General features: G+C 38.9%; 1 protein-coding gene across 1 annotated transcript; it reads right to left on the bottom strand.

The window, feature by feature from the left end:
• Positions 1 to 2,280: 2,280 nt before the first annotated feature.
• LOC116190391 (protein TIFY 9-like) lies at positions 2,281 to 4,392 on the bottom strand. Its single transcript, XM_031520074.1, has 6 exons — positions 4,207 to 4,392; positions 3,954 to 4,092; positions 3,748 to 3,844; positions 3,530 to 3,659; positions 3,350 to 3,407; positions 2,281 to 2,674 (listed from the first exon to the last, which is right to left on the bottom strand). Exons 1-6 carry the CDS (start codon positions 4,307 to 4,309, stop codon positions 2,581 to 2,583), a joined length of 621 nt encoding a protein of 206 aa, XP_031375934.1. The 5' UTR covers positions 4,310 to 4,392; the 3' UTR covers positions 2,281 to 2,580.
• Between the last annotated feature and the right edge of the window lie 5,496 nt (positions 4,393 to 9,888).

Genomic DNA, 9,888 nt, shown 5'->3' with positions numbered 1-9,888 from the left:
CACTTTGCATATACATCCATGAGGGCATTCGAAACAAAAACATCTGAGTCAAGACCAACCTTTGATGCATGGCAATGTATTGCTTCCCCAGCTCTAGGGACTCCATTGTTGCACAAGCTTGCAGCATGCTGGCCAGTGTAAACTGATTAGGAAGAACACGAGCTCCCCTCATTTGATGGAAAAACTCCACTGCCTCTCTGCTCCGATCACCCTGAGCATGCCGTGAGATCATTAAACTCCAGTGCATAACTTCCTTTTGCGGTAGCTCCTCAAATAGCTTATGAGCATCTTTCATCTCGCCAAACTTAGAGTACAACTCAAGCAGCTCAAAACCCACATACAAGTCCAGCTCATAACAGGTCTTGAGGGTGGATCCATGAAGGCACTTCCCCAGCCCTAAAGCATCAAGACTGGTACAAGCCTTAAGCATGCTTGGTGAAAGTGTAGTTGTTCGGCTTATGCCCGACCCTCATCATCTGCGAAAAGAGTTTCAAGGCCTCCTCAAAACACTCATTTCTCGCGAAACAAGTCACCATCCCAGTCCAAGAAACCATGTCCTTGTAGACAATCCCGTCAAAGACTTCCTTAGCACTGGCTACGTCCCCGCAAAGGCGTAAACATCGATCAGAGCAGGTACCGACAAGCAGCACAAACAGTTGTGCCCCAGTTTAATAATGCTGGCATGAACGGTCCAACCCAATTCCGCCCTCTCCATAGCACCGAGCAATTTCAAGGATGTGGTAAACACAAACGGATTGAGCTCGTGTCCCTCTCTGTGCAGGTGAGCGAACAATTCCATTGCTTTGTCGAACTGTTGCGCCTGCGCATAACCCTGTATTAACGTGACGAATGACACCGTGTTTCTTACAGGCATTTTATCGAGCAGGCGGTTCGCATCGTCGAAAAGTTCCGCTTTTGCATACAGATTGAGGAGAATGTTGGACGCAAACAAGTCCAAGCAGTCCCCCCTCTTCAGTGCATCGCATTGTATGGCCTTTCCGGCCAAAGTGCTGCCGCCCCGGACGCAGTCTTGGAGAGCGGCGCCGTAGGAGTGGGAGTCGAAATCTGGCCATTCTTGGGTCAACGCCGCAGCTTGCTGGCTGAGAACGGGCGGCAGGAAGGTGGAACCGACCCACAAGCTTACTGCCCACTGCACCGTTCGGACGCCGGAGGGTTCGGTGTAGAATGAGTCTAATCATTCATGAGCCCCGCCGCCTGCCTCTCGTACGGATAGCTTCGAAATCAGGCAAAGCTGAGGCGGGAAAAGGAACAGCGGTTGGCGCGTGCTGTGCAAAGGCGGACGAGAGAACGCTTGAAACGGTGCGTTTTGGAACCTGCAAAACAGTGCGATGCAGCTGTTCAATCCCGCCCAGTGCTGGGCTGGGCTTCATGGGCCGAGTGGCCTGGTCCAGCTGTCCAAAATACTTGACCCATTTGGTGAGATAGCAGTCCTCTAGCATGCAATAGGTGTTCAATACATACTTCTTTTAATTAGGATTGTCGAGTCTTCTTCTATGTGGGTCGACTTCTGCACTTCTTATTGTTGGAAGAAGAGATGTTTCGTAACCGAAGAGCATCCAAGATGAGTTTTACTGCTCATTTCGGTTGCGAGTTGTGAATGGTTATAAAAGAATGGGTAATGATTTTAAATGCGGTTGAATTCTCAACATGTGATAATCGAGACGGATATTAAAAAAAAAATGTTTTGTATCCGATATCCTTTGTTGTTGATTTAACTGCACTAACCTTAGTTTTGGTTCGAACTGTTCACATGTGATCGTGTGTCTCAAATTATGACTTTAGATTCGTTACATAACATGAAGCTTTTTTTTTTTTTCCTTAATAAAAAGTGGAGCCACATCTCCCAATTCTTTTGCTCGAAATGGGGGGTCGAAAGGGTAATTAGGAGGCAATCTATGGATACTCAGTCTGCAAGCTAACTCCTCCAAGTCAAAAGCCATCCAATTAATTCGAAGAAAAAACAAAAATTGACGTTCGGGACATGTGTGACCGACGGCCAAACCAAACAAATAATCCTAATCTCCGTATCCTTTTGGGGGTAGGCAGGTGGCCGATTTCATTATTAGACCGAATCAAAGCTATAAATTAAATTAAAGCCCAACGCGGAGGAACCGCATGAAACAAACGTGCGACAATGACAATTGGAAGGATCGGGATATATAATAAAAAATCAAACTAATACTCGTGCCAGCAGGCGACAATTAATAATCATACAGAGAATAAAAGAATGGCCATGGAATCCCGGAAGGCCACGAGAAAGAGCGCAAGCGCCACCGAAGGGGACACGCGAATAAATAAAAGTACGACGACCACAAAACAATTTGCTTAGAAACATGGACCACGGGGGGAAGCTGAGCTGGCTAGTATATATAAGATATATGGTGCCATACCATACATGTGTACAAGACCAAAGTAATTAATGCTATTCCTTTGTTGATGTGCCTGTCTATTGGTCAAATGAGAACGGCAAAATGTCAGATTTATGACAATTTGGCGGGGATTCTATATTTGTGATTGGGATGGGATGGGATAAGATGGTGCACGTTCCTCCCGACTTTTCTAGATGTCGGATCCGCCCCAGGTCGTCGTGTTCTTCCCGAAACCGCGTCCACCGTCGGAGTAGTCACATGCATATGGCGACAGGGAAGTCAACCTGCCGTTTGTGTCGAAGAAAAGGTTAACGAAAAGCAAAAAAAAAAAAAAAAAACCGCCTTTAAGACGACGTCTAGTCTAACGTGTGATTATGAGACCGCAAATGGGTTTATCTCCACACCACCACCACCAAAAAAAAAAAAGGATAATAATTAATGATAATCCCATCCATCGAATGACATCGGGAATTAATTAATGATAATAATTAATGAAGTTTTCCGGCCACCCGTTTGGGCGATGCGTGTGTGAATCCATGCCCGCTTGCCCTTTTATGAACCGACATTTCGGACGAGCATCTAATAATTGCCATTGATAATGTAAATAAATGACCGAGCTCGTGGGTCGAAATAAACGTGGACTAGAAAAGCATGAAACAATTTGCAAAAGAGAGTCCTTTCATTCGTCGATTTCTTTCATACATGTTTAATGATGCGCATCACGACCCCGGGTCCCCTCACCATGAAGCCTAATGATTCTATGGAGATTTTGAAAACTAATAATTTAATCCATGGGAGCCCACGATCGAATAATCACCACCTAATCTTATGTATAAAAGCATGAGGCGAATGCCGCAATAATCTAAGAGGCCGCGGCGAATTAACTAACCATTCGATTAACAGATCAGAAGCATTGATACTGAAAATCATCACCATAACAGTAAAATTTGGAGTATTACCTCTCCTTGCGCTTCTCAAGGAATCTCTGGAGCGACTTCCTCCGAAAAAGCGGCAGATCTGCACAAGAGTCGAGAGTAACCGTTAGCTCACTGTGTTAAGTTCGGCTGAAACGCATCTCGGCTCACGAGTACATTAAAGTTGGCTCAGTTACTGTTTTCGAAAACCGAATCGGCACTAACCTCCGCCAAGAGGGCCAAGCAGCTGCTGCTGATCGCCAGAAGGAGGGGCAGCAGCGGTTACGGCAGTTTTGTTCTCCGGCTCGACGATCTTCGAGCTTGCTTCTGCAGCAAGTCTCATTATATTCTCCGCCTGAAAAATCAATCCCGAGTTTAAGACGAATAAACTGATATAATACTTTATACGGCGAAATCGGCCGGCGAAGAATGTACGGTGGTACCTTATCGGGAGAGATGTCGAAGACGGTGACGGTTCCATTGTAGAAAATGGTCATGGGAGCCGTCTCTTTGCTACCGTTCTCCGCAGCATTTGCAGGCCTGAGCGAGCATACAATAGATCGAAGCAGGAAGAAATCAGAGCTTGACGGGACTAAAACTGAGGGGGGCGGAGATGTCAAGATATACTGGCCGTGGGAAGGAAGAATACCTGAGAACGGGGACGTAGACAGGCAGAGGAGGCAAGGCATTGTGCTCCACTTTAGAAGTCGGTGGCGCGGAGGAGGATGCCGAGGCGATAACCGACTTGAGCAGCTCGGGGTTGATCCTCGAGATCGCGCTCTGGATGCCTGAGACCAACAAAATCCGACCAGATCAGTCAAACCGTCCGCTGGAAAACAAGCACAACGAGCTAGCTAGCAGCAAATAGTCTCAGTCAGAGACGGAGGAGGAGGAGGTTGTACCTCGGAAGCTCCTGCGGCGGTCCAGGGACTTGGAGGTGGAGGAGGAGGAGGATTTCTCCTTCTCCAGGCCGAAGAAATCGAGCTCGACGGCGGCTCTGGACATGCTTCCCGGTGCGTGCGACGGCGTTGGATGAGAAGTTGAAGCGATTTTGAACGATCAGAGAGAGGGGGGAGAGAGAGCGAGAGAGACGTGAGGGGATGAAAGTGTGAAGGCAGGCAATGGTGGGGTGGAGGGAAGGGGAAGGGAAGGGAAGGGAGGGAGTTAAAAGGGGAATAATGGAAACGGCACGAGCTACATGTGATAATATTATATAATCACGACTTCGAGAGAGAGAGAGAGAGAGTCAAGTCTAGTGAGAGAGAGAGAGATAGGGGGAAGAATCTAGAGAGAGAAAGAGGAAGAGCACGAATTCCACGAGGTGTCTCCAATTAAAGAGGCAAGCAAGTCCTGGTCCAAGTTTGAGTTAGCCAAACAAACAAAGCCTAGAAAGCTAGGGATAGGAGTAGTAGGAGTGAGCGGCGCACTGAGCCACGCTTTATTTTTGACTCTTGCAAGCAAAGAAAAAAAATCGAATCAAATATTTTTTTTCAATTTATAGAATTCTTGAATTTATCCCTTAAATTATGGTCAATGTATTTCATATTAAACGTCAATCGAACACTCCTTAAATACTTCAAATATCAACCAGGTCCGTTGAATCCCCAACATTCGTCGATTCAAAATACATAAAAAAAAAAATTCCGGGAGCTTGGATAGAGCGGTGCGGGATCCTTATAGAAAATAATAATAATAAGAAGATAAAATGCCTAAACTAGGAGACCAATTAAAGTACCATTCATAAAAAATTATGGAACAATATATGACTTTTTTTGGAGTATGAAAGTGGGGATGATTGTTGGGGCAGCCCCTTGGTGCATGCATGCACAAATGTCTAGCGTTTGATTTTGGCAGGTTCATGGGCTAAATGCTAATTTTAGGACAAGTCCACGGATTAAGAATGCACCCTTTCATTAATTTATTGTATGTATAGTCACGGTAAAATTTATGCTAATTACGAATTGCCAAATAAAATCTTTTTAGGCCCGATGGTGAACAAAGAAAATGCCACGTTTCAAATGTCTTGACTCGAGTCATTGAAGCGTTAATTTGGTAATTCACTGTTGAAATATCTTGTGGTTACCAAATTGTAATGTATGGATATTATCTGAAATGATTAAATGTAATTTCAAATTATTATCTCAAGCAAATAATAAATGCAGTTAAGATATTCTCTAACATACAGGTCAGAGAGTTAGAGAGTTAGAGAATGTCTATTTTGTTAGATGTTTATCTAAATAAAGAAGATATTCAAATTATCCTTAACACTCAGATGGACGGTCAAAATCGAATTTGAGTTTTTACCCCAAATGGCTTATGATTTATCCGTTTTGTCAAATATATTATATATATATTTTTTGTCAGATATATCTCGTGGTTTACTTTTTGTATCAAATCTATTTCAACATTATCTTTTTCGTCAATATCTAACGATCGTGCTGACGTGACACGTGGAGGGATAGTAGGCCACACTTACCACGTGGGCGCCATGTCAGCACGGACGTTAGATGTCGACAGAAAATATAACGCCATGATAGATTTGATGCAAAAAATAAACCATGAGATATATTTGACAAAAAAAATACATGATAGATTTTACAAAACGGGTAGGCTATTTGGGGTAAATTCTCTAATCGAATTTAACCGGCATGAAAGTACAATGATCTACACCCTCTATCCCTCCATCACAATTCCTCTTAATGAATTTAATGACCCTGAGAGCTTCACTCTGTAACGAATCAATTCATCTTGACTAGATTAGTCGGAATCCAATTAAACTTTTGAATATTATGAAAATAAAAAGAAGGAGAGAGAGAAGATGGACAAAGTCCACTCGGAGGCCTCGATGATCTACCAATCTTTAAACTAAAGCGGAAGGTTTAGAAAAAACTGGCTAGAATCTCTAGAGGGACTGTCTTAACTAGAAAGGGTCAACCCGATAACAAACTGCGAAGTCTTCGATCCCGATCCAGCAAGTGAATGTGAGAAAATAGTACCAATATTATTTGTTGCATCTATTCGTTTTCTAATTATAGAGTTTCGAAATTGATTGCGTTCAGTATGATAGTTATTTGTATTATTTTAAATATGTCTACTATCGGTAAAAACGAGTTAAAATTACTCACTTCATGTTTACTTACCTCATATTTTTTATACAATATTTTTAAAATAACTGTTCTATTTATTAATAGCATTAATTGAAAAATATAATCAATTCTTGTACGTATAATACATAATAAATTTTGCAATCTATCTAACATTCCGTTATGAACAAAAATTCTTACTTTCCATTTGATATGCTTTTCGGTAGAATTTTTTCAAGGATAACCATCTGATATAATTTTCTTCATGGGGTAGATTGCTATTCTACAGAAAGAATTTGTTAGTTGCCACATATATATTTGTTATTGTTTTTTTTTTCACTTATTGTATTATCATTTCGATTTATCTTCTTCTTTTCTAGAGAGATTGAATCGAAAAAATAGCTAATATTTTTTACATGAGTTAATCAGATTAGTTGTTTTAATGTTTAACTAGGGTACAATCCATCCACGAGGGATGCCTCAGATGAAAGTATTTTTCATCAATTTTTTGATTTATCATAATAATTTATTAATAACCAATTAATAATAATTTATTAATAACCAATTAATATAGAGTATAACTGAATCTAATGATATAACTAAAATTATGTGTAAGAATAAAAAATTCTCTACATATAATAAATGATCTAGATTTTCAAAGTATCTAATTAGATAATCATGATTACAATATAATATATAAATTTGAAGTTGTCCACTAACTTTAAATGAACGAATTTTACTTGTCGTTGGGATTCGAAATTTATTAAAAGCATCTCACAGTCACAAGTGTCAGCGAAAATTAGTTTCAGTTAGTAAGTTGATGTAATATTGTGTTTCACTAAAAAGATAAATACATTTGTTATGCTACAAATTACAAAAAAAAAAAAACTTGAATTGATGATAAAATAATTGAAATAGACTTTTCACAATGTATGTTAGTTTTTAAGTGGTTCGGTACTTATTCCACTTAAGCAATGTCTCGGGACATGTCTTCTGATTGAAGAAAGTCAAAATTGTATGGCGATATCGCTTGAATTTAGATTAATCGGTCCCATTCGACTTTTGGATGGTGAATGATGTCTACTGAAAAAAAGTCCACTTAAATTAAATAAAAAATTTAAAAATAATATTTTTTATACAACATAAATGACGCTGTGACTCCACGAATAAAAGGGACTAAATTGGTCATAAGTTAATTAAAATAAGATGTTTACAACATGGGTTAGTTTTTCAATGATCAATGCTTTTCCCCTCTTAAGCAATATCAGGTGCGAGACTTGTGATCGGAAAAACTCCATGCTTGTAGGTCGATATTGTTCGAATTTAGATTAATCGGATTTGTTCGACTTTTGGGTCGTAGATGGTACACACCAGCAAAAATTATACACTTAAATTAAATTAAAAAATTGAAATTAATAAAATAAAAAAAAAAGGACGGAGTGAGAGTGGGAAAATCCACCCTACTTGCCGTCCTTTATATGGAGTATGTTAGTTTTTAAATGATTCAACAGTTCTTCCCCTTAAATAATATTTCAGTTGCGAGTTTTGTGGTAAAAAAAAATTCACGATTGATGACCAAAATTGACCAAATTTAGATTAATTTGATATATTGGACTTTTGAATGGTAAATATTACACATTGAGAAACTATTACATTTAAATTAAATAAAGTTTTTTTAAATTAATTATTTTGGAAAAATAAGAAGGAAAGATAGGATGAGAATGGGAAAATACCCCATACTTCCCCCTATCCTTCATATGGACATGTTCTTATTTTTTACTATTATGCAATAAATTAATATTGTAAAAATAATATTTTTTGACATTGTCATTTTAAACACTTAATTTAAATGTTTTGATAATTTTTTTCTATTGAAAATAAGTGATTTTTAATAATCTATATATTTCGATACTATACGGGAGAATATATATATAATATGAGAATTTTGTCCTTGTATAATATGCTTATTTGTCGTTTGTGTAGATTAATTATAATATGTGTTTTACTGATTATCACATTTAATTTTTAAAATAATATTAGCATTTTTTTACAAATATATATTACTTAGCATAATTTGTCTTACTAGAGATAACATAGGGACGGCGGGAGCCGGGAATTGGAATTAATTAGTAGCTTGTGTTCCGTGATGAAAGAGTTTATGGGCTCATTTATTTTCAGCACTATTAAAACGTGGTCTTCTAGATGGCCTGCACCCCCTTCCAGCCCATTTTATATCAAAGAGAATTCAAACACATTTACTTTTACCAACGCAGCCCCCGTGACCTTTCGGTACACGTACGACTTATGTGTAGTGTTGGCTGCTCACCCAAGGCTGGTGTTTCGTGCCGTCGGCGAAAAATAAAAAGGTTTGCTTCCCGATTTCGTAATCCAATTCCGACTTATCAAGAAATAATAGGCTGTACAATCTGATCATATAATAATCTTTCGTTCACGTATTTATCCTCTTTGGTGTGCGGTTTGCGTATGACTGTGCCGTATGCATTATGAAAAGCACGGTTGACTGCATTCGATCAATCTATCGAAAAAAGACTATGTTCAACCAATCTTAGGGCAAGCCTAATACTCCTGCGAAATCGAAGGACGATGCCAGACATTTTATGGAAGATTGGAGATTAGTTTGGATAAAATCAAAAGAATCATGTGAAGCCGAAGAAACAAACAAAGCCTTAGTGACCAGATCATACGGTTCATTCACATCCCTTTTACGTCTCAGGCCTACTCAGTCATTGAGTATATTTAAAGTTGTTACTCTCTCACTTGAAACAAATAATATGTGGTGAAAAATCATGAAATCTTAAAAAAAAAAAAAACTTTTACAGTTGAATTCTTGAGAAAACAATTAAATTCTTTGTAACCTTCTCGATTATGGAACCAACCGATCGTTGATTGTTAACTGCACATGGATGCAATTCCAGGGACTCCTCGTCCACCAAACTACTTCACCACATCAAGAAAATGAAAGATTAGGTAGGCCTAGAATGAAAAAAAAAAAAAAAAAGAAGTTGAAAAATTATTAGGTTATTGGAAAATGGGGTGAAAGATGGGACGAGAAGACGAGTGATTGCAAAACATTAGGTTAATGTAATGAGAATGATTCAATAAAATTACTTCGATTACGGGCAGTTATTACAATTACTTGAATAATTAATATTCATATTATTATTTGTCATAATTTAATTAATATTTTTTCACATTAGGATTATCTTAAATTTTTTCGGGTGGTTATTAAAAGTCAGCGGAGCGGAGCGGATTGGAGGGAGCAGTTGTCGTGCAACAGCGGGAAACATGAATTAAATTAAAAGGGAGCTTCAGAAAAAAAGAAGCACGTGCTCCCACTTTCGTTTCCCTCTTTAATTTTCAGTGGTCAGTTCTGTGTTCCTGTCGTGTATTTTATTTTCGTAAGTATTCTTTTTATTTATTTATTTATTAATTTTTTACGGGTCCGACGGCACATTCTATATAAAACCAATTATTTTAACA

This window comes from Punica granatum, unplaced genomic scaffold, assembly GCF_007655135.1.
Source record: "Punica granatum isolate Tunisia-2019 unplaced genomic scaffold, ASM765513v2 Contig00431, whole genome shotgun sequence".
Classification (NCBI taxonomy): Eukaryota; Viridiplantae; Streptophyta; class Magnoliopsida; order Myrtales; family Lythraceae; genus Punica; species Punica granatum.
Note: the sequence above shows the minus strand (reverse complement) of the source record. Positions and strands in the feature narration are given on the sequence as shown.

Excerpts from the sequence above, each read along its gene's own strand:
- LOC116190391 (XM_031520074.1), bottom strand. The coding sequence starts at position 4,309 with ATGTCCAGAGCCGCCGTCGAGCTCGATTTCTTCGGCCTGGAGAAGGAG. Across the intron at positions 3,408-3,529 it reads GCTTGGCCCTCTTGGCGGAG|ATCTGCCGCTTTTTCGGAGG; the intron begins GTTAGTGCCGAT and ends ACTCTTGTGCAG. Across the intron at positions 2,675-3,349 it reads CTTGAGAAGCGCAAGGAGAG|GTTGACTTCCCTGTCGCCAT; the intron begins GTAATACTCCAA and ends CACAAACGGCAG.